This window comes from Sinohyriopsis cumingii, chromosome 10 (genome assembly GCF_028554795.1).
Source record: "Sinohyriopsis cumingii isolate HCF-2022 chromosome 10, ASM2855479v2, whole genome shotgun sequence".
In the NCBI taxonomy this organism is placed as follows: domain Eukaryota; kingdom Metazoa; phylum Mollusca; class Bivalvia; order Unionida; family Unionidae; genus Sinohyriopsis; species Sinohyriopsis cumingii.
In genome coordinates this window covers 85,451,992-85,477,970 of record NC_142970.1, presented here as the reverse complement: position 1 = coordinate 85,477,970, position 25,979 = coordinate 85,451,992, and the positions used below count along the sequence as shown (strand labels likewise).

Genomic DNA, 25,979 nt, shown 5'->3' with positions numbered 1-25,979 from the left:
GAACTCGATACAATTAAAGCTTCTCAGCCAAATCAGACATAAATTATGAACGGTAGAGTGTTTGCAAGCCAGTGGAACCCAACCCAAGCTCTTGCTACGATCAGACTTAACCGTGAACGTGACTGAAAATAAACAAAAGTTTAAATGCTAAGGTGTAAGCAAGACCATATTTATGCCTATTTATAGTTGATAAAGGGCCACAACTCTTAGACATACCAGTCAATAGTGCTAATAATAAAACTCATCTGATAAAATATTTGATCTAGCTTTAAACTTACATTTTGCTGAATGTGTGTCAAAGTCCAACGCGTGCAAAATACTGTGACAAGAAACTTTACTGTGCATTACGTTATCGCGAGTAGAATTGATGAGATTGATGGACATTCTGATATATTCACCATCACCCAGACGTATGTGACTATATGACATACACAACTTCAAATGGACACCATATCATCATTTTCAACCATTTGTTATGTCATTTTCAGTATACTCTTCTGTATTCATACGTGTTCATATCGGTATATTGGCTAAAAGAAGCGAATTTGATTTTGTATTATGAGGTATGCTAATAAGCTGGAATGGTTATCTCTGATTTGACTAATGGAGCATCTGGTTTCAATCAATGACAAATGTGAATCCTTCAGTGTTCACAAGGATGTGTATTAGCAATGACGATTATAAGAATATCAAGGGCCATAGCTCTATTTGTACATTAGCAATGATAATGATTAGACGACCAAGGGTCATAACTCTAAAAAATAAGTACATGATCATGATATCAAACTCATATTAATGCTGAGATGAAGATTCACGGCTTTTTAGTTCCAATTTAATTAAAATGTAAAGCTAAAGGGTTCACAAGGCTGTGCGTTAGCAATGCTTATATAAACATGATCCAAGTGCTTATAATCAAAACCATCTGATTTCATATTTAGACGAAAGCTTCAACGCAAATTTGGTTAAACTATTTGAAGCTAAAATATTCACAAGGTTGAGAATTTGTGTAATCCCTATTCTTAAACCTTCGAGTGTCATGAGTCTAAGAAAGGTATTAGGACTTCCTACGTCATCCAACTACTACGAGCAATTGTTGCGATAACACATCACGGAGGAATTTGGTCAAACTCATATAATACTGAAGCTAGTGTTTACAAGGTTGTAGATCTGTAACTTCACGTCTAAGACCGTCAAGAGCCAGAAAGACTGTAACCATCATCAAAGGAATCCGATGAATGAGATGAAGCTTCACGTCAAATTTGGTTGAACTCTAATAATAAATGTTAAAACTAGAGTGAATACAGTGTTGGGCATTAACAATGTTTATAACAATATGATCAGTGGTCTTTACTCTGGGAACTATGCGTAGACTGTTATCAATGTGGACCTATTCAGGTTCAAATTGGCTGAGGAAAGCTTACTATACGATAAACCCTGAAGAAAAAAAGAATCATATCCTCTGGAAAATGTTCCTCCGCTCATTTTCATACTCTGATAATGGATCGTGTCTGTACATTTGTTGAAGATACTCAGTTAGTTACTTCTGAATACACCGTTTGATCTATGACCATTGACCTTTAGCTTCTATTCCCGTCCATGAAGGCACTCAACCATAACCTATGACTCATTTTCCTACTGTGACCTGTATCTTTACGTCAAGTCATCATAAGTTGTTCGAAAATGAAGCTAAGAGTCCCATAAAATAGGCATTGAATAAATGTTTGCCTGGCCAGACAGCATTTACGCTCACCCAAGGCTTGCTTACTGAGATATTAGGCGTATTAGAGTATGAATACCAATAGAGTATGAATACCCTAGGGTATCAATACCAATAGAGTATGAATATCCTAGGGTATCAATACCAATATAGTATGAATACCAATAGGGTATCAATGCCAATAGAGTATGAATACCCTAGGGTATCAAAACCAATAGAGTATGAATACCACTAGGGTATCAATGCCAATAGAGTATCAATACCAATAGGGTATCAGTACCAATAGAGTATCAATACCAATAGGGTATCATTACCAATAGAGTATCAATACCACTAGGGTATCAACGCCAATAGATTATCAATACCAATAGGGTATCAATGCCAATATAGTACCAATACCAATAGGGTATCAACGCCAATTGAGTATCAATACTACTAGGGTATCAACGTCAATAGAGTATCAATACCACTAAGGTATCAACGCCAATAGAATATCAATACCACCAGGGTATCAACGCCAATAGAGTATCAATACCAACAGGGTATCAACGTCAATAGAGCATCAATACCACTAGAGTATCAACGTCAGTAGAGTATGAATACCACTAGGGCATCAACGCCAATAGAGTATCAATACCACTAGGGTATCAACGCCAATAGAGTATCAATACCACTAGGGTAGCTATACCAATAGAGTATCAATACCACTAGGATATCAACGTCAATAGAGTGTGAATACCACTAGGATATCAACGTCAATAGAGTATGAATACCACTAGGTATCAATATCTAATCAATTTAGTGCTGTGGGTTAACATTAGAGGTCTTATTTAACTGTAGATAGTAATAGTATTGCCTTGTACGGGTGGTGGGGGTGGAGGGACTGATGGCTTGGGTATTTACCACCTTTTATCATCTAAATTTTTGTCTTAATGACCTCTTAATTACTTTAAAATTGAGAACTGTGCAGCGGGATCTTATGGTCTTTTAAATTTTTGACCACTATATATTTCCATGTTTGGGTACATTAATGAACTAATATTCCTATTATTGTGGTAAATTAACCTCTGCCACCGCGTGAGGCGGGGCCTGATGGGTGGGATTTAGCCACCTTAGAGTTCTTCATTATAATGTATATGCTTTCCCCATGTCAGTAATAGAGTAGAATGAGAATATTAGATAACTGGTGTTAGTAATGCATTTACCTATTCTGTTGTGGTAAAATGAATTGAATGATTTATATAAGTTGTGTGTGCGTGTGTGTGCGTGCGTGCGCGCGCATGCGCGCGTGTGTGTATGTGTATGTGTGTGTGAATTTTGGTATGATTGACCTGTTAACTATTTACGTTGCCCAAACTTAGTAAGCTGACTGATCCGTTTCCTATTTAAATTACTTGTGTTATACGCTAATGACCGATTACATTGTCTAACTAAAGTAATGACTATTTCTTCGGCCTGACACACGAAGAGCAGTGAAATCTTTTTCAACCGATCCTCGATCCGATTCCCCTAAGCGACATCAAGCCCAAATGACCTGGTTCAATAACTTAAAATTTCTGAGTGCTCATAATCAAACCTGAATTTATCAGCATAAATGAAACCTGGATGTCAGCTTCTATGCAGACAAAAGGATATGAGCCACGGCATTTTCTGGACCTACATGTGTTTTGAAACACGTGCTTTAAATTTCGCACTAAAGAGCCAGTTGCAAGTTTTAGTAATGAGTGTTCCAAACTCAAGACTGTTAAAGGGCAATGTCTCCATTTTGTTCACTTACAACTAGGATAAGCTCTCAAAAGGTACTGGTGTGTTTTATATAAATTTCAATTAACTAATAGGGGTGGGGCTAGAGCGGTACTGGTGGTTTTATATAAATTTCAATTAATTATTAAGAGTGGGGCTAGAGAGGTACTGGTGGTTTTATATAAATTTCAATTAACTAATACAGGTGGGGCTAGAGAGGTACTGGTGGTTTTATATAAATTTCAATTAATTATTAAGAGTGGGGCTAGAGAGGTACTTGAGGTTTTATATAAATTTCAATTAATTAATAAGGGTGTGCCTAGATAGGCACTGCTGATTTTAAGCAACTAATAATTGTGAAGTAGCGAGGTAATGGTGGTTTTATATTTTTAAAAATTCAAGTAATTAATAAGGTTGTGGCTAGAGACATACTTGTAATGATATATAGATTTAAACTTTCAATTAACTAATATAGATAGGGAGGTAGTGGTGATTTTATATACAGTTCAATTAGGTAATAAAGGTAGGACCAGATAGGTACTGGTGATTTGATTGTAATTTCAATTAACTTTAATTAACTAAGTAGGCTATTTAGATATTTGTGGTTTTATACAAATTTCAGTTAATTAATATGGGTGTGGCTATAGACAAATACTGGTAGTTTCATATAAATTTAAATTTATGAAGTGGTTCCTAATTGTAACCGACTTTGAGTGAAAATTTCATTAATATCAAATGTATATCATCTAAGCAACATCAATTTAACATGAAAATTGCCCATGTAGAGCTCTGAGACTCATCATACATTATTTACAATAATGACATCATTGTTGTCTTTTCCACTAGTTGTATCATGTTAAATTTCAACAAATATTAACATTTTTGTGCATGCACACAGCATGGAGATGTAATGACACCAACATTATTGCAATGACTGATATATATATATATATATATATATATATATATATATATATATATATCTTTTACGAAAGATATTTCCAACAGCTTTTACGAAAGGGATTATTCATCAGTTAAGAAATGCCATTGCATTGCCCAGAGAGAGAGAGAGAGAGAGAGAGAGAGAAGAGTTCCGGGCTCTCTTGAAACAGGGTGCCACTCATAACGGTGTAAATACGGCTACATCTTAGGGAAAATGGCGTTGTGGGAGGTACGGGATGCTGTAACGACACAAACCTCTTTGAGTTTCTGACGAGTGAACGATTTATTGAAATACTCAACATATAAAATTACATTCCAATATCAATCTACATAAACTTAAATTACAGATATAAGATATATATATATATATATATATATATATATATATATATATATATATATATATAACTACAACATTCCTTCACTTACCAACATCATTCATTTGTATAATTTCAGCCTATCACAATATAATACAGATAATTAAATGTCAAATAAATTCACGATAGCTAAAGAATCTAAAATTCAAGATTTCAGACTAACACCGCAATTGAAACATATTTTACTGAATTTAATCTAAAATGTCAACATATTAAACTCTATTATTTAAAGAGTATTTTATTTCTAAATTGACTATTACTGAGTATGAAGTTGGTAACTAAAGTCGTTTTTTTTTTACTATAATCAATAATATTATTACAAGTAAATATAGGTCTTCAAACAATAAAACTTTCCAATACATTATATTAAAGAACAGTAAAGGAATAATAAAATAATCCAATGTTGCAACGTACTGATGTTAGATTAACATCTTAATACTATAAATCCATATACTATATAAAAAAAAATTGTACATAAACGATAATCTTACCTGTAACGACACAAGCCTCTTTGTGTTTCTGACGAGTGAACTGTCATGTCCGCGGATTGACGCTTTTTATACCAGTTTCTTAGGCATGGCCTAATGTGGAGATAGGTCTAGTTCTTGTGTTCGCCAGAATCTCAGAGTGGGGCTCCATCGTTCCTTACAGATCATCGTCTGGGTCTATGTATGTCATTAGACAGACAATTTTGCCAAATCAGCTCATTTACCCTTCAAGAAAAAATCTTTGGAATTCGTCTAGTTCATCTATCTATACAACTTACCGAGTTTGGCTTTTTTTCTCATAAGGGCTCAGTCTTTATTATATAGTATATGAATGTAATAATGAAATAATGGATTTAATCAATGTATTTTAATAGAAAATTACTTTCGATATAATTTAATGAAAAAAAAATACTTTTAATACAATTTAGGAAAAATTTCAATCTCATTACTTTATTTAAAAAAAAATTTGTTCTAATATATATATGTTTACATCAAACAATAAATATCATCAACTCCAACATTAAATTCACACAATCAGTACGAAACCTAGGTGTTACTCTGGACAGTACTCTCACATTGCACCAACATGTCATGAACATATGCAAGGCTGCATATCGTGAGCTGAGACGCATCAGCTCAGTTCGCAAATATCTTTCAGTTGATGCCACTAAAACATTTGTGTGTTCATTAGTACTTTCAAGACTGGACTATTGTAACTCAGTTCTGTCTGGTTCATCTCAATATCTACTCCAGAAACTTCAAAAAGTTAAAAAAATACACAGCTGCTCGGATCATACTTAGAGTACCACGATTAGAGCACACCTCCCCGCTGCTCTGTACCCTACACTGGCTATCCATTCGATCCAGAATCAAGCACAAAATTTGTTCTCTGTGCTACGTTTAACTGTCGGACTCTAGTCCAACATACCAATCCGACCTCACACATGTGTACACACCAGCAAGATACTTACGCTCCTCTTCTGACAATCGTATACTCATTATTCCCACTATGAAAACAAAGTCATATAGACAGCATTCTTTTGCATACCAGGGCCCAGCAACGTGGAATGAATTGCCCACTGAACTTAGACATAAAGACACAGTGATCACATTCAAGAGGGCTCTTAAAACTTGCTCATTTCGGCTGCAAGAACAAACTTAAAGGCCTAATAATGTTTCCTAGCTGAAATATTCTCAGCATGTTTTCTATTTTTTAATGTTTTTCTAATTTCATGGTGTTTGTTTTTGTAATAATATTATGTTTTTTATCTTATAGGTGTTGTCTAATGTTGTAAAGCGCTTAGAACTTCTAAACATTAGGCGCAATACAAAGTCCTCATTATTATTATTATTATTATTATTATTATTATATATATATATATATATATATATATATATATATATATATATAGAGAGAGAGAGAGAGAGAGAGAGAGAGAGAGAGAGACTTTTATTTTGCACGCTGTTTTCTGTGTAAACTGTTTTGTTTTCTTTCTGTATAAATCGTGATGTTACCATTAATAGCATGATAAAGGAGGCTTGATAAAGGAACAAGTAGTTCATCCAGTCTCCAGCTAGTTTAATTGTTTAACCTTATTTTCACCTCGGGTATTGCGATATGAATATCCTTAAAGTCCATCCCATAATTTAGCAAATTAGCATACCTTACTGATGTGTGAATTGTGCAACGTAACATCATGTGTTCTGTAGACCTGAATATCCGCAAGCACAGCCTCGATATCAAATACCTTCTATTACTGTCGATTCTAACCTCTAACCTGTCTAGTGTGATCGGTCCCTTGCTAATTGACCGAGGCCGTTTCACTCGCAGAATGTGGGAAGATGGGGTAAGTTCGTAGTCATCATTAACGCATTAAAATCTCATTCGAACAAGTTTGGCACTTTTCCTGGTAAAATTTAGAATTTCGTAGCAATGTCTTGTTCTCTCATTATTACACAATAACAGCATATGAAATGTGACTCTTGGTAGTCGGGTTGATGGATTAGTTGGTGTGTAACGCCATTCCAGTCTTGTCCAAATAGACGTACGCATTGATTGATCATTTCAATTTTAAAGAATTATTAACCCATAATCTTACTCATCGTATCATTTATTCTTCGATGCGCTATTTTATTTCTTAATATTGTAAATATTTTCAGAACCTTATTTGAAACTAGAAAAAGCATTCTAAGAAGAGAAACTGCATCTCCACAATGGGTTGCATTTCTTGGGATGTTGACTGACTTTCCAAAGAGCATCCAACCACAAAATCAAAAAACTGTCGGCAACATTGACTCAAAAACTGACGAAAAATGATAAATTAAGCATCGTCATTGAATGTAAGTGTAATGTGAATTTAGTTAGATAACAAATATTTGTTTGTGACCTGTTTTTCATTAAATGTTGTAGGAGTCTCCAACAAAGTCGAATGACTCCTCAACGAACAATGGCCCAGAAACTGACCTGAATGTAAACTTAACAAAATTCTTTGACAAGGATAGGTCACTGTGACCAACATTTGGTATGCATTACAACTTAGAAGACGGCACAAACACAACACTTGATGCAAATATAGAAGGACTGAGGTAACAATTTACACACCTATCCCATTCGTGGTGGGACATGTCCAAAAACAAAACGTCTTTTGCATATGCAATCTTTGAAGAATTATCAATATCAAACGTTTGACAATGATTCAGTCGCATCTGCAGTCGAAAATCGATGAATAATCTATTTCTAAAATACATTTTAAAATGTTATATAATAACGCATAGTTAACAATTCTATTTAATTTATTATTCACCTCAATTCTAAGGAATTTTATTTTCAACATCACTCCTTCGGTCGTAACCTCCGTTAAACCCACGCACTGCTCTTAGATATGCCAGTGTCTTTTGCTTTATCCATGATAATCAGTGATAATAAACAAAAATTAATTTAAATATTTAAAATATTCTGAACAGTGATACACATACATCCATTTGTAGAGAGAGAGAGAGAGAGAGATGTGTGTGTGTGTGTGTGTTTGTCTTTAATAATTAATATTCCTCTGTGTTTTGTTTTCTTGTGTTTGCTGGCATTTTTCACACCAAGTTCAAAGTTCGCATGATCGGACAGGTTGTGAAATCTATTTTGAAACAACTCTCGTCAAAAAATATACAGGTGAGTACATGCACAAATGATTTCACGGTTTACACCATAGCGGTCATGTACTCGAACCATAACAGTCACGGATGTTATGGTCAGTAACCTGAACTTTACATCGACTCAAGAGCCAAGTGAAAAATGAGTGTGACTCATTTGGACTTTTTTGTCAGGTTTCTGAAACTAAAAAGAAAGGAAAATATTGTTTTATTCTGGTTGATTTTGGTGTAACGCAATTTGTAAACTCAAGAGGCTGTACATGGCGCCAATATAACTGGTGGATTAAGAACCTAAGTAAAACCCCGATAAGAACCAGTGACCCACGGAAAGCTACTGGCAGCTTTCTAACATACCCACGTTGGCCTAACCCGAGTCTCTAACCCACGCGGACATAAGTGAGATGGCAGTGATCGGTAAATGCGAGCTCTTTAGACCTCTCGGCGACCCGGGACCCTTTTCTTCTTTTTTTTTTTGTTCTCTTTCCCTATTTTTGTATTGTACTGTACTACTAGCGTAGAGAATCAATTAAACTTAATAGTTTTATGTGTGCAATTTGTTAAGGCGATATTGAAAAAATAGATTATGAATTTGTAAGGGAGGACAGTTCTGACTCAGTTATTTGGGATACATTTTGTCTATGGCACTGCAGCCTTATAACTTCTGTGTAGCAAACCAAACTTTATAAAATTATATTTAATCACATTTGAGTGACCATAAGTTCCGCACAATTCAGGGCATGGCATTACGTGAAATTTGGGCTATTCCAGATTTCTCCAATACTCGAATCATTTACAATTTTCATAGTTTAGCACTAATAACATTCTCTATAATTCCACTGAAAAACCTAAGAAAACTGGAATTAAGAATCATATCTATGCAATAATGGTTATTAGCCTTCAACTTCTACAGCATTCATTTCCTTTGAATTGTGTTTAATCCGATGTATAGTAATAATGTGTATGCCTTGTTTAATCTATCTACACACAGACACACGCACACACACGTATGTATGTATGTATGTATGTATGTATGTATGTATGTATGTATGTATGTATGTATGCATGTATGTATGTATGTATGTATGTAATGATGTATGTAATGATGTATGTGTGCATGTATGTATGTGTGTGTGTGTGTGTGTGTGTGTGTGTGTGTGTGTGTTGAAGCCACCATATCTCGAAACATAGAAACATCAAGCTTGAGTCGCGCACAATCAAAGCTCACCTCAGTATGATACAGATTTATTTATAATATGTAAAATTTCACAATATTTTGAGACCTTTGACTTAAACAGTTTTGGGATCCTGTTATGTTATATACGAATGCGTATGTAAGGAAATTCATATGCGTGGATCAATTGGCACAAATACATGAAATGGATATTGTACATTTAATAGATCATCATGCATTGATAATAGCTAACTAGCATGACAAGCTTTTCAGTTGTAACGGTAACAGCTAATTGTTTGCATCGTCTACTTTGTCCATTCACAATAATAAGTAAACTCACTCTAATCGTTAATTCTGCTTTTTCAAACTTTAATTTTTCAGAGGCAATATATAAAATGAAGTCCTAGAAACCGTTTTGAATCAAACGGTACATTCCGTAAATTTAGTCTGCATGTGTGCGTGTCCGCGCTTGTGTGTGTATGTGCGTGTTTAAATTTGTTTGGTTGGTTGTGGAAGTGGGGGTTGGGTGTGTTCAAACGCTGCAGACAAATTGGGAACAGCTATAAGGTCTGTAAGTCACATTATAAAGGCGCATACTTAGTGTTGAATATCTAAAACTACTTTATTATGTTTTTACTTCTTTTTATGGTTATTTTGTTATGTTTTTACTTCTTTTTATGGGCTCCTTTTCAGCTGGTGAAAAGAAATACGCTGCCGATTTAAATAAGATAACCATTGGAAAATATACGTAAATATCAGATCTTTTATGTTTTTTAAAGTATATCCATTTTACAACTTAAGATAGGGAATTAATCCTTCTGTTCTTGTTTTGACTTTTCCAACCGTTAGACCGTGTTTTCACTCCTCTCACGTCTGATCATACCTAGACATTATTTCCTGATGATAACATTGTTGACTTGCTGCTAAGCTTCTAGAATATGTAACATCTACAACTGAACTCTGTCAAAATCAAAGAAAATAAATGACAGAAACAAGACCATACGCAATTGTACTATGTTCACAAACATCCCGTGCCATATGTTGATACTACTAAATAAAACAGAAAAGGAATACGATCCTGAACATGTGGTAGTTTTGTTTGGTTTGCAGTTTGCACTCTTGATCTGGGTGTAAAAGTCGACTGGAAAAAAAAAATCACTATCAACGTCTAATAAAACTCGTGACAGTGGCCGAATTTTTGACCTACTTCGAAAGGTAGATCATGTCATCCCTTGCAACCTATAGTATCAGCGTGCAAAATATTGTTTATTTCACGCTCATTTTGTTTTTATTTTTGTTTGACGTTTCTAAATTGTCATGCATCATTGAACGTCCGAGTATCGGGCGCGTTGCCATATTGTCATAATCCATCTTCTGTAAATAATCTATCCTCAACCACTTCGTGTCGTACTGTTACATCTTTTATCTGCAACTGGAATGCCATTCCTCACTGCATTGATGCAACGCCAATAATAGCACAGTCTAATTGCTCTGTTGTCGATGTCCTATTGTCTTTCATCGGACTTGTGACCTTGGTGTCCAACAATTAATGGTTCTATTGAAGTTTAAACATTATCAGACACAATATAAACAGACCATGTAATAGATTTCATGCTTCCAACTTGTAGCGCTAACGTACACATTACATAAGACCGCATGTTACGATCCAAACTTGATATTCTACCACCTGTTAATCAGTTACTATCGGGGGAAAAACCCACTTATGTCCAGCCTGTTGCCTTACCTTCTTAAGTATAAAGCAATTTACTCTAATCCTACCGCCAGCAAATTGTCTAGTATAAAGTAATTTACTCCAGTGCCATCGCCAACTTGAGGCCTCACTTTCGTGAGTATAAACTAGTTTAATCTATTCCCAACGCCAGCTTATTGCCTCACTTTATAAGTATAAAGTAAGTTACTCCGATCTCACCGCCATCTTATTGCCTCACCTTCTTGAGTATACAGTAATTTACTCCGATTCCACCACCAACCTATTACCACAACTTCATGAGCATAAATCAATTAATCCAATACCACCGCCAACTTATTACCTTAGGTTCAGAAGTATAAAGTAATTTACACGAATCCCACCGCCAACTTATAGTTTCACCTCTAAAAATGTAAAGCAATTACTCCAATCCCACCACCAAGTTATTACCTCATCTTCATGAATATAAAGCAATTTACTCCAATCTTACCACCAATGTATTAACTCGGCATTTTAAGTATAAATTAATTTACTCCAATCCAAACCGCCAAATCATTACCTCCCCTTCATAGGTATAAATAATTTATCCAAAACCAGATATCATCATTTCACCTGTTTTATTATTATTATTATTATTATTATTATTATTATTATTATTATTATTATTATTATTGTTGTTGTTGTTGTTGCTGTTGTTGTTGTTATCATTATTATTACTACTTCTATTATTATTATTATTATTATTATTATTGCCATTTAGATACATTTCCCTCTTGCAACAATAAAAGACGTCGTCAGAAAATACGCAAAATTTTTCTTCAATGTCCATTGAATTCTTAATATATCTATAAAACTATACTCTTCCCCTTATGATGTCTCCAGTCGTGGTCTGGGAGAATGGCACAATTATTGTAGATCAAATTAAATTATTTCAGGTTATTGATATTGTGGGTTGGAATCATTTTGTCCTCACCTGGTAGATGTGTTGCACATTGAGACGTGTTGTGTGATGTGATTTGTATTTTTAACGTAGCCTTTAACAAGTTTTCAGTCATATCGCTACGATGTCTGCAACGTGGCAGTTTATAGTGATGTCTAGCACTGAGGCATCATGCCGCAGACATGTAGCATGATGCCACACACAGTCACATTATCCTGACACCAGACCGACCAGTCCTAACACTTACCTCGTAATGCTGAGCGACAAGCGAGGCAGCTGTTAGTACCTTTATTGTAAGTCTTTGCTATGACTCGGCCGGGGATCGAACCCACGACCTTCCGCATCCGAGGCGGACGCTCTAACCACCAGGCCACCGGAGCGGTGCACATTGAGACAAAAGCATACTTCCGTATTTTGAAAGCAAATACGAATAATGGAAACTGATTATACAACATCTGGAATGGATTGATCTGTTAAGAGCCAGAACGATATCCCACAAACAACACTAGTCATCGTTCCTGCCAAATTCAAATTAATTCGTCAGAATTGTTCATATCATATTATGCTCTGTATCAATGCACTTCATACATTGTTGTGATGGTAACTTCGTATGTATCAAAATTTCTTAATGTAGTGTAGTAGGTGCAATAATACAATAAATTTTGATATTGTTTAAAACGTTGACTATATTTTCGTTCAATATATTATACTGCTATACTGTTTTATCTCAATGACGCTAGGCGATCTTTTATTCTCTAGTATTTAGCATTGAAGGTTTCTTGTCTCCATTAGTAGTTTTCCACTGCGTATGCCATTCATGCATTCTCTTACACAGTATCCCCAATATAGATTGATATCATTTGTTAAGTTTAGTTGAAATTATTACTTTGTGTCATCGAATGACAATTCTGAGAAAATTGTATAATTTATTGCCATTGTTCTTATCAACTATAGATTACATACGTTTGTGCCTCTCACTTGCATGCCCTTTGTTGGCGGGACACCAGCTATTTTCATGACCTGTATGACTTCTACAGATACTATATACCACAACATAGTATTAAAAAATTTAAAACGGGAAGACTGCATAGCAGCTGCGGCGCGACAGTCCATTTCACCACCAGAAATGCAACTTCTTCGTCGTCATGACAAACTGGCTCTGAACCTCTTGGTTTTCTACCAAAACCCGCTTTCATAAGTTGAATTTTGTCCACTTCGAATTAAGTGTTATGACCGCCTCGTAAAATGGGACGTTTCTGAGGGAAACGGTATATCGATATGCTTTTCTATGCTGTATTATAGACCCTTGAGAGCACGGATCAGTCTGAACCATTCGATTTTCGAAAAGTACGAATATTTCTCTTAAATAACTGTTTAAATGATCAGAATGGTATTTTCAGTACTGCGTGGGTCACGTTTGTTGTGAGCATTGCGGATATCTAGATCATTCGTTTGCTTGGTTGAAAGTTTCTTTTGTGATTCAGTGAACTCATCCTCATCGTCAGCTTTATCATCTCCTTTCAAATGAACCAAACAGCTCGCTTAGTTCACCGACAAACAAATCCAATAAATCTAAAGCTACGGCGCCTGCTACATGAGCGTAAATTGTTTATCTACAATTTGACACACTTGTCGTGCAGTATGAGGCCGTGCAGTAAGGAAAAACTACTGAACAATTCTGACAATGTAAAGTTAACGGAGAGAGCAAAATGAACATATAATAATATGCAACACTTTCAGGCGAAGGCAGGGAGGGAGAAATAAAAAAAATTAATTACCAATATCAACACTATTTGCAATTTGTAATGTAACTGTTGTTATTAAATTCATGAAAATCAATCGTGAGAAGCATATGTATATATATATATATATATATATATATATATATATATATATATATATATATTCGGAATTAAACAATTATTACAGGATACAGGGTCTTGCAAATAATGTTAGAGGCTCAAGTCAGTTCCTGTGTGGGGCTAAATGCTTGGGTGATTTTATATCAATTTCAAATAATTACTTTGTTGTATGCCTGCATATCTTCGTACTGATATGTGATTACTGTCCAATGTGCTCCGATGTATTTCCCTACTCCCATGAAATGTAATTATATATTGAGAACTGACCCGGAAAACCATATATACACTTACTAAACATAAAAGACAAATTTCCATATGCAAATGGAATTGACCAAAGGTAAACACACAGTCACGCCCCCTCCCCCTCACAACTTAACCCACATGGTCATAAATTGGAAAATACACTTGAAATATCTACCACATACGGAGAGCCGTGTAACTCAGTTTGTGGGTGTCGGACATGAAATCCAAGGGTTGCGAGTCGGATACCCAGCCAAAACCAGCTGCCAAAACCGCCTATGTGCATTTTTGGGAAATGCGCTTGATCCCATTGCCTCGGCATGATATAGCCATTAATGTGTTAAAATTGCCTGCTGGACATGTCTGTTAGCTACTGATTAGTTACACAAACTAGATACAAGTGAAAACAAAACGTGTTGTTTCGGTAACTTATTAATTACTAGGAAAAACAGACAAACAATATAACTGAATTGAAATTCGTATGTAAATACGATTAGTAATGGATGTAAACGAGAGGTACTTTCGCTTTTACCTTTAAACGGGAACCTCCAAGGCCGCCGACTGCATTAAAGCACGCTCTTCCAGAAGTGTACTCTGGCTTGCATTTGTTTAACGGCAGCGTCGAATGGAGTAAAATTTATTGGTAAACACCACGGATATATGTCACAAATTCCAACAATAAATATTGTAGTGTGGGAATTTCCTTCATTAATTAACCACGTTGTCTCGTAATATGGATATGCGCTAAACAAATTTTACAGCATATATTACATCGTGACACATGTAGTGTCCCATACGGGGTACAAAGGTAAAATAAATTAGGAAGATAATTAAAAATTCATTCCGACGAATTTTGTTAAGACCAAGAAGTGTGCTGTCCAAATGAATAAAGACTGAGAATAGAACAATTAAAACTTAGTAGAACGCGGTCACCATTCCAGCCAAATATTATTTTTCTTTGGAAGTGCAGAGTCTAATAAAGGACGTGGGGGGGGGGGGGAGTAAGGAAAATCATCTACACACACTCCTCACGGTAGCATATGTGTACCGTACGCCACAAACAAACTATAAATCAAGGACTATTCACCCCACCCACCACTCCCTTCGCTAACAACGCTTTCTCAGAGCCCATTTATACCTCATTACTTTTAGAGCAGGGGACGTAATCAAATTATTTATTTGACGGGCTTGAACATAAAATACTGTTATGAATAATCTCGTAAGGCGGTTGATAAACGGGGTTGACCAAGAAAGAGCTAAGGCGAGTGATAGTACTAAATAATAACACTAGCAAAAGCTCTTTTTCAGTGGATTATTAAAGGGTAGACACTACAATCTTCGTCTTCGGGAAATCTTCCATCATGATTAATCAGTTCTTTTCACATTTCAGATTTCTGGTGCACTTTTTCTTTGTCGTGATAGCTGTGACGGAAGCAGGCGCAAAAGTTGCACTTCTCATCATCGATATTCAGAACTGTTTCCTTCCTGGGGGAAGCCTGGCAGTAACGAATGGCACTCAGGTTATACCAGTTATCAATAACATCCGTTCCCAGCATCAATTTGCACTGACTGTTCTAACACAGGATTGGCACTGTCCGAATCACGTGTCCTTTGCGTCACAACATCCTGGTCATAAGCAATATGAGTATATAACACTCCAATACAATGCTTCTGGTAATTGAGTTCTTTTGACGCGTTCTTTCTTACAGTCATGTTTAAGGAACTTAAAGGTTTAACTATTTTCAATCCTTTATATCCGGACATTCAAGAGATATATATCTTTTTGTCACCTACCAATTGTCAGTGTTTTATTATTTTACACGGTTGGGGTTCCTTATTTAAAGAACCCTCTTACCTCAAACAAATTAAAAAAAACCCAACAAACTCAGAGCATGACATGTATGGTTGAGTAAAGTGAATATAAGTTTTGATAGTACTTTGTACCTCCACATGAAATAAGATTTAAATTAACACAACGTTATTAACGTGATTACTGTTTACTGTGGACCGCCCCGGTGGCCGTGTGGTTCGAGGGTCGGTCTCGGAATATGAAATGGTACTAACAGCTGCCTCGCTAGGGGAATAGACGTACGGCCTACATGCCCTGATGGGCGAAAAGGTCTTTAATTCAACTAGGCAAGCAAGCCTCGCTAGGCGCTAAGCGTTAAGAGGTTAGTGTTAGGACTGATCGGCCTGGTGTCAGGATAATGTGACTGGGTGGGACATCATGCTACATGTCTGCGGCATGACACCCCAGTGCTAGACATCACAATAAACTGCCACAATAAAGACTGAAAAATTGTTAAAGTTACGTTAAAAATCCAAATCACACATACTTCAATTAACTTAGTGATCACATGTAGAATGGTGTTTCCTGAGGATGAGGATGAGTAGATGCTAAATAAAGGTTCGAATCCTGTAAGCGGCCCTGGGGATAGTGGGTGGCTGAAAGAAATAATAATTAAGAACGTAAAGACACATGCGTTTCATCTCTAGGTTTTTATTTTACGACTGCGATATTTTGTTATTGACATTGTATTCTTACTCTTAGAGTTATTAAAACCTGTAGGTTCCAAGTGTTCCGGTTCTGCTGGAAAATGTGACGTCAAATACAACGTATCTCAAATCCTCTGGCCAGATCATTGCGTCATTAACTCCACTTCCGCCGAGTTTAATTCACAACTGAATCAGAAACCTTCAGATATTGTCGTTCGGAAGGGATATAACTGCGATGTAAGTGTTTCATTTTCACTATGGTGCTAGATCTTTATATTGCTACATTCTGAACTCATTAGTTATAATATAAACAGTGCTCTTCTAATTGTTCAGTTACTAAGACCAATTGAAAATTACTACGACAAATTTAAAATTCTTTTCTGCATGTATATCTCAGAATGGTATTCGATTATTTTTTTTCTGAATTTAATGATCGTGTTGATTATGACGCGACTACCAGAACTTCCTTTGAAAAACAATTCTCGTATTACGCGAGATGCGCTTTTTAAAGCGTTCTCAAAACTTCGTCCACTTGAAATTAAAAAGTTACAAAGGTCAATAGAGACCCCATATCTGATCAATTTAAATTTTATTTCACGTTTGCTTGGGTTATTCATACTGTCTTGTTTTCCTTTTCCTTTTATATTAGGTGGATTCGTATTCTGCCTTTTACGATAATGGCGGCTTTCGACAAACGGAACTGCACACTACTCTTCAGTCTCATGGGGTGAAAAAAGTGATTGTGACTGGACTGGCGCTAGATTACTGTGTATATTATACAGCAAAAGATGCAAAAAGATTAGGTGTTGTATCTTAGGAATCATTAACAATATCATATACATCATCATCCACCCGAAACAGGATCTTTCTGCCAGCGCTGCCCTTTTCTCTATATTGACGGAAAGGCCAAATCTGTTGCGATTACATTGTTGTTGCTGTTGTTGTTGTTAATAATAAATAATTATTATATTATATTATATTATATTATATTATATTATATTATATTATATTATATTATATTATTTGTGGACCATTTTGTTCATACTGTTTACCTATGGGGAAAATATCTCCAAACAAAGAGTTCTGTTCATTATGTTGCAGGTTGAATTCATTATAAACGTATCTGAAACCTGCTCACAGAGAAAAGAGTTAAACTAGCTCGCTGTCTGACTGATTCACTGGCCGTATTAATCGACTGCGTACGATCTAATATTAGCTTTGATTTATAATAAAATGTGACCAAAACAAACTCATGGCTAGATTTCTTATATATTTTACATTTTCACAAAATACAATTGAAATGAAAATATTAAGGTAAAATTTGATCTAGTAACAATCACTAATCAGGCAACAGTACCGGCTAAGGAGTGATACGGGCAAAGAAGAATTAGAATGGGTGAAACTTAAAAGTTGCATGGTCAAAGACGATATTACGAAAAAAGGAGCGAGTGTGCGTTGAAATAGAAGAAAAAGCATACGGATGTGTGATGAAGAGACCAAAGTGGGCTTAAATTGCTACTCACTTGGCTTTAATGGCCGAAAAATCCATATGCAGTAACGATTGACTGATTAGTCTATGATGATGAGCAAATGATCCTAATACACCTTTGATACATAAGAATAATTTGGTCATGTGACCATTCATTTTAGTAACCTTAACAATGGGCGTAGGTTGTGTGTGTAGGCAAATTGGTATTTTAAGTACAAACTTGAAATGTGCTGAAGCTGGGAAGTTGTCTGTTACAGCTTGGTCCAGTTTGTTCAAGGATGTCTGATCGACATTGTGCTAACTGGATGATTTTTACGCCTGGCAGATGTATACAAATTATCATCACGTGATTTTTTACACAGGAAAAATAAGATCTGTTTCGGAAAGAAGTTATTATTTCGTTTCAGAAAGAAAATAATATTTATTTTGCATTATTTAAGGATATGAAACCTACTTGGTTCTAGACGCTTCCCGTCCCGTGTCCAAAGGTACAGGAGACGAAGCAATCGCCGATATGGCATACAAAGGTAAGACTAGCATACAAATGTACATACTGATATCCACCACCACCACAGTGTTAGGCAATCTATTTTACTTTTGCCCGTCCGTCTGTATGTTTTTCTTTACGTCCGTCCACTACACATTGGTTAGTTTTGTGTTCAGATCAGTCCTATGCACGTTGGATTGACATAGTGTTCTATGAATATAATTTCTAGTCAATTATTTGTCTCTGTGTGTATTTACGGTTGCATATTTATAATATTTAATCAATTTTGCAACCAGGTGAAGGCTTAAATTATATACTGGTTAATATAAAGGCCGTGTGTGATTCTACAAACTAATGAAGCATGCAAACACACAGGTGAGAATGTCAAGCCGGGTCAGATCTGATCAACAAACTCTGATTTCTTTTATTTTCATAGGTCTTCGGTATCTCCGTTTTGCGAAAAATGGCGTTTTCGACGTGTTGAAATTTGTGGCCAATTTTACCCAGTGAATAATTTTGTGTTGGGTTTGAAATTGGTGGTTTGTAGCAACCACAACATCTACAAGAAAGAGTTCTAAAGTGTTCTTTATCTGGAATGGTGAATTGAGACGTTGTGCAGAATCTATATCATTTCATCTGCAAATCATAAAATATGCGTAGCTCACGTTCGCTTCTATGTCAAGCTTTTTTATATGTACATTAGCAGCTCGTCAGGTTTACAATTTTTAATGTTCATACCACAGATGATGCAGCAATGTTTATGTTCTACTCACGTTGGTTCAAATTACGGCAAAGCGTGGTTTTATACTGTCGACTTCCTGGTACGGAGTTGTTGTTGTTTTATCTTCTTTTTTCTTTCTCTGAAATGGCATGTTAAAGGTTCGCCACCAATTTCTTTTACAGGTATCCACATCATCATGTCAAGTGACTTAACAGAGAAGGTTTTTGAGACGTCATCGGCAAACAGCCGTATCATCCAACTTGCAATGGCACCCATTATTGTGTTACTGGCGCGAATATGTGCTTGAAGATACTTGGAACTATCGTCATTTTCATCATAAAGCAATGCCTTCTTTTAAAAAACGCTGGAAGATGCAGCTAAGTCTAATCAGGATTGGAAATCATGTATAAATCTCTGGACTGACTTTTAGCTGGAGACTTTGCTTTAACCAATCAGAATATATTATGTTTGAAAGGTTTCGTGTGATTGGCTGAAAACAGAACACAATATCAAATTGAAGTACAAGAGTTTAATTATCTGTAGGCCAGATCAGATCAAGCGACAAAATGAATTATCCAATCAGAAATGGACCGTATTCTACTTCTCCAAGATATTTTGCAACCGCACATCAACTGGTTCTTCTTATATCTTAAATAATACTGATAAATTCACGTAATACTTTACTTAGAATATGCTTGGGGATTTGTATTGTCATTATCATTAATCACAAGAAATATCACAAATTTTTGCAAACTCCCATGATGTCAATAGGCATAAAACTCAACTATTTCGAAGAAACACACACACACACACACACACACACACACACACACACACATATATATATATATATATATATATATATATATATATATATATATATATATATATATATATCCTTCGTAAATAAAGAAGAGTAAATTATACTTATATTCAATGAACTGAAATGAGTCCTTATCAAACCACCGCACATTCTCGAGCACATCATGCTGTACCGACTCCTCAAAATGGCGTGGATTTAACAATGCTTCGGTCAGGGACGTCTACACTTGAGCAGCCGGAGGAAAGAATAGCGCGAAAGGTTTGAGAGGACAAAATGATTTTGAACTAATTCGGTTGTGATTCGTAATTAGCTTACGGAAGAAAACTCAGGTCTAGACTTTAAATATACTGAAGACTGAAGCGTTTGTAAATATGAATTGCAGCTTCTATCCATCGCATATATCTTACACTTACAATAATATCCTTGCTTGCCGTACACATATATCCTACACTTTCAATAATACCCTTGCTTGCCGTACACATATATCATACACTTACAATAATACCCTTGCTTGCCGTACACATATATCCTACACTTACAATAATACCCTTGCTTGCCGTACACATATATCATACACTTACAATAATATTCGTGCTTGTTGTACAAGAGAAGACTTCACAAAACGTCTGAACTGTAATACTCATGTATAATAACCAACACAACATTTCCTACAAAACTAATGGCTTACTTTCTTTAAAAAATTCCTCTAATAGACAGAATGTTTCGCTTGACTGCATATTTCACTAAATTTGGACTTTATAACGTTTAAATATGTATATGGTATGTAATGAAAATTACTTATGTATTTGAACATCTCCCTGATAGTCGGCCAAGCAGCTAATATGTACGTGATAATGTCACTGTTTACACAATCCAGGCAAAAGTATTGGTCCATCATACATATATATTTGTATATGTTACAATTTCATATGTGTAAATAACTCAATGAACCCATTATGTGTGTAATATATAAATAAATATATATATATATATATATATATATATATATATATATATATATATATATATATATACATATATAAGATTACCACTCGAAGATATACGCACAAGTCCCTAAATTATATGCTATATATTAAGCAGGGTTGCGGGTACCTGTATCATGCTTGAAAGGGATATCTAAACATTCATCCACTGGACACAGGTAGCCCAGCAGTTGTAATGCATTTAAAGAAAATTTTGTTCAAATTACAAAGAAAAATGCTAAGACAATCAGGCGTTATTTGTGGGTCAATGTTTGTGACAAATCGTTGAATACTAAACTTACTTGCTTTAGGTGTTTTCGTTGTGAAATCCCGTATCAAATCTGATTTGAATGCACGAAGTCTCCACAAAGTCACTGGTCAGCAAAGAAATTCGTGCAGACGGACTGGCATAACGAAAACAGATAGGTTGTGATGGGACTTCAACGGACTGACGTAACGAAAACAGATAGGTTGTGATGGGACTTGACGTACGGACTGACGAAATGAAAGCTGATGGATTGTAATGGGACTTGACGGAAGCACATGGGCAACGCAATGCCTCGATCTATACGACAGAGTGGGACTAAACATAATACAATATGAGTGTATACATTATTAAAATATATCCCCACAAATCAACAGAATACGATTGACATGCTATCTCTCTCTCTCTCTTTCTCTTCACATGTCCTATTTATGTCTGATTATATTTACAACTTCATATTCCAGTCTCGGAAACGTAAAGATTTAAATTTAATGTTTATGATGTATTTAGTGTGTGTGTGTGTGTGTGTGTGTGTGTGTGTGTGTGTGTGTTGATGGGAGGAGGTCTAGAAAGGAAGTACATACATTAAATAATTACATATTGCGCCATTATCAAATGCTAACAGAAAGTCAAAAATTGTAATCAATAAAAACTGGAAAGGGTAAGATGGGCAAATATGAACAATATCGACAAAAGTCAAGATCTCTCATTTAAGCAGCAGGAATGGTGAACAGACCATTTGCGTGAAAGTCCATTTATGAAAAAGTAAACGAAAATAAAAAGAAAGATACAAGGTCAATAACGCCAAACCGAAGCCTCTAACTAAAAACCTAGAGTTTCTCTAATTGGGTTATGCGTGGTTTTTGTACCCGTCGGTCACTTAATTTTGGTTGCACCCTCGCTGCTGCTGTAGAGTGTGAGTAATTAAATCATTATTATATCAACAACGGAAGAGAGCGATTAGAGACAATTAAAAAATATATCCCTGTTCCTGATTCTGTCAGACAAAAATTACAAGCTCGTCAGGAGTCTCAGGTGGAATTCGCAGAAGGTACAGAACAGGTATTCAAATCAATTGTCGTTCCAACAAAGAAAATTGTTACAGCAACTGAGGCGGTTTAAAAAGCTCTTGAAAATTACCTGTTGACAGTGCTGGCCGTCTTCCACCACCCCAGCAACCTCCTCAACCACAACTTGAAGTCCAACCACATCCTCTGCCAAAAGTTTTTCTTGTTGTTGTTGTTGTTGCTGCAGGGTTTAACGCCATTTTTCAGCACACGATAGGCTATGCATGGCGGCCAGTATCAATGGTGGAGGAAGAACCCGGGAAAATCCCAGAAAGAACCACCGACCCACGAGAAGCTACTGGCAAGCTTTCTCACATACTCACATTAGCCGAATCCGAGACTCGAACCCACACAGACAGAGGTGAGATGGCAGTGATCCGTAACGGAGAGCGCTTTAGACCACTCTACCACTTCTGCCAAAAGTAAGAACTAACATCATATATAAATTTACGCCTGAAGGTATTGCCACTATCAGAGAGTCAGAATTATCCAGAAATCGTTAATGAAGCAGCTGATATTTGTCAACGATTATTTACAGGCGGTATCATGGATATTAATGTTTATCGGTCTCTCATTGAGGAAATCGTTGATGATTATCACAGTGATTGAGGGAATGTAATTAGATCGGTGACAATAAAAAAGATGTTCGTACATAATGCTCAACGTGGACCTGTAATGGTCAGAATTATAAATTCGCGATAACCAACATACAAAGCGATCTACGGTGATGGACTCGGTGATGTTGTTCAGGGTCTATTCAGAAGGATAGCCCCAAAAGCAATACGGTTTCAATGCAACTGGGAATGAAGGCTATTGACGTTGTTCCTGATAAAGGTATTGGTCATGTTGCTAGTAAAGGATTATCCGCAATCAAGGAAAGACTAGCACGATTGATACGACGAAAACCACAGCCAGTAAAATTACCCAGCCCTGAGGTTATGCCTGCAAATGTTAGTAAAATAATAAATCAAGCTGCAAATCAAAAACTAGCAAAGTTGACTGGTGTACCCATGTCAGAAGAATAAAAAATATAACTGCTAATCTGATAGCAGGAAGTGGTCTTCGTGTCAGACGATAACAATTATAATAAAATGTTTAAACGGATGTCTGATCCAGCATTTGACATGGACGCAACTGTTCTCAAAAATGAATCTGTGCTTGATTATCAGTATCATTCTTATGACGCACGAGAACCCAATCAGCGTGGACAAATCGAACTAAAAGTTCAGGATGCAGGCATATATTTCTTACCCGCTCAAGCATTTATTGAAGTTCAGTTCACACACTATACGCACACACTACAGTAGCAGGGAGGGTGCGACCAAAATTGAGTGTATGACGGGTATAAAAAAAACCACGCATAAAAATTTGAAAAACACGAATGACAATGATGAAGTAACAAAATGAGCTAACCCAATCGGAGAAACTCTAGGTTTTTAGTTAGAGACTTCGGTTTGACGTTATTGACCTTGTATTGTTCATTTTTTCCGTATGAAGTTTTATTTTTCATAAACAGACTTTCAAGCAAATGGTCTGTTCACCCTCCCTCCTGCTATTTATTTTAAACGAGTTATTTTTTTTATTATGTTAAGTAATATACTTATTGTTTTATTAGTACAAAATGTAAAAAATTAAATGTAGTACACACACATGGTTTGTTCTAGAAATACCTTTTATTTAGGTGTATATTTGTTCGTGGTGGTTTGACACACTGTTTTAATACACGATAGGCTATACATTGCTGCCAGTATAGCTGATGAACGGAGAAACCGGGAAAACCTCAGTAAGGACCACCGACCAACAAGAAGCTACTGGCAATGTTTCTTTCATACTGCCATGCTGCTACTTCATGTATCTTCCGATCAGCTGATCTTAGTCGCAACACGTATTTGTTGTCCAGCGTAGCCATTTTGAGATATCCCCTCGTACATTGAAATGCTCGTTACCCGTTCGCGTATTTTGTACAACACTACAAGATTTTAAAATTAAATTACCTGCACAAACATTCGAAGATGAGAATAATATATTCTGGAAGGTTTGTCACGACTGATCATATTGTCTAATATTATGTTAAATTAGAATAATTAAAACACGGATTTGTTTGTATTACTGTCGTGAGGTCATGTTCCGTCAGCATGGTCGATTTGGATTGGCCGATTGATTGCAATACCCACCAGTCCATGCTTTGTTTACCAGAATGCTAACACGAGCCAAAATTGTATAAAAACCCTGTCGTTTTTCCAAGTCCGGGACAGACAAGGGTAGGAAGACAAGGAGGCAGACGCAAAAAAGGATGGCGGACAGGACTGCTCAAGATTAAGTCCTAGAAAAATATTTGAGAAAAGACTGATTAAATCAGCAAAAATGAGAGACATGTAGCATGATGTCCCACCCAGTCACATTATCCTGACACCGGGCCGACCAGTCCTAACACTAACCTCTTAATACTGAGCGCCAAGCAAAGCAGCTGTTAGTACCATTTTTGTAAGTCTATGGTATGACTCGGCCGGGGATCGAACCCACGACCTCCCGCATCCGAGGCGGACGCTCTAACCACTAGACCACTGGAGCGGTAAGTTAGTATATACTGGACACACTAAAAGTGTGTGTGTGTGTGTGTGTGTGTGTGTGTGTGTGTGTGTGCAGTTTTATTCATATGGCTACAATGTTTTGTAGTGTGGCAGTTTATAGTGATATCTAGCCACAGGGCACCATTCCACAGACATATATCATCATGTCCCACCCAGCCACATTACCCTGGCCGACCAGTCTTAACACTAACTTCTTAATGCTGAACGTCAAGTACCTTTAACCTTGTACCTTTAATGTAAGTCTTTGGTATGACTCGGTCGGGCATCAAAACCACGACCTCACGCATCTGAAGCTGACACTAAGGCCAACGGAGAGGTCGGACACACTGAAAGAAAATTAGATTCGCCTGTAATATCATGGTAGTTACATCACGTACAATATATGCCACTTCTCTGGATTTTATTGTTTCCATCTCTCCCACTCATATGTTTAGATTACGCATAGAATTTTGTCAAGGCTGATCAATATCATGCTTAGACAAGAATTTGAAATAAAAGTTTAAAGAATGTCTTAACTATTTGGGCGTTTTAACTCGTACGGGCTTTTTATCAAAATAATAAAAACAACGAAAAATCTATTCAATAACAGTATTTTAACGCGTACATTTTCAATGAGGGCGACGAGATATTCGGGACCTATTTAAACTATTCCCTCTACTCGTAGACCTAGCTGATAAAAGTTTCCGTTGTTTGATTCAACTCTTAGAATGAATAACGTACACCCA

General features: G+C 36.1%; 1 protein-coding gene across 1 annotated transcript in view; it reads left to right on the top strand.

The window, feature by feature from the left end:
- LOC149790508 (uncharacterized) overlaps nucleotides 1–20,219 on the top strand; it is a 45,777-nt gene extending 25,558 nt beyond the window's left edge. Inside the window, exons 2-6 of the mRNA XM_089972561.1 lie at nucleotides 15,723–16,006; nucleotides 16,902–17,065; nucleotides 17,478–17,631; nucleotides 18,758–18,844; nucleotides 19,708–20,219. Coding sequence (XP_089828687.1) covers nucleotides 15,723–16,006; nucleotides 16,902–17,065; nucleotides 17,478–17,631; nucleotides 18,758–18,844; nucleotides 19,708–19,832 — 814 coding nt within the window. The 3' untranslated portion in view covers nucleotides 19,833–20,219. The remainder of the gene's footprint in view (nucleotides 1–15,722; nucleotides 16,007–16,901; nucleotides 17,066–17,477; nucleotides 17,632–18,757; nucleotides 18,845–19,707) is intronic.
- The last annotated feature ends 5,760 nt before the right edge of the window (nucleotides 20,220–25,979 follow it).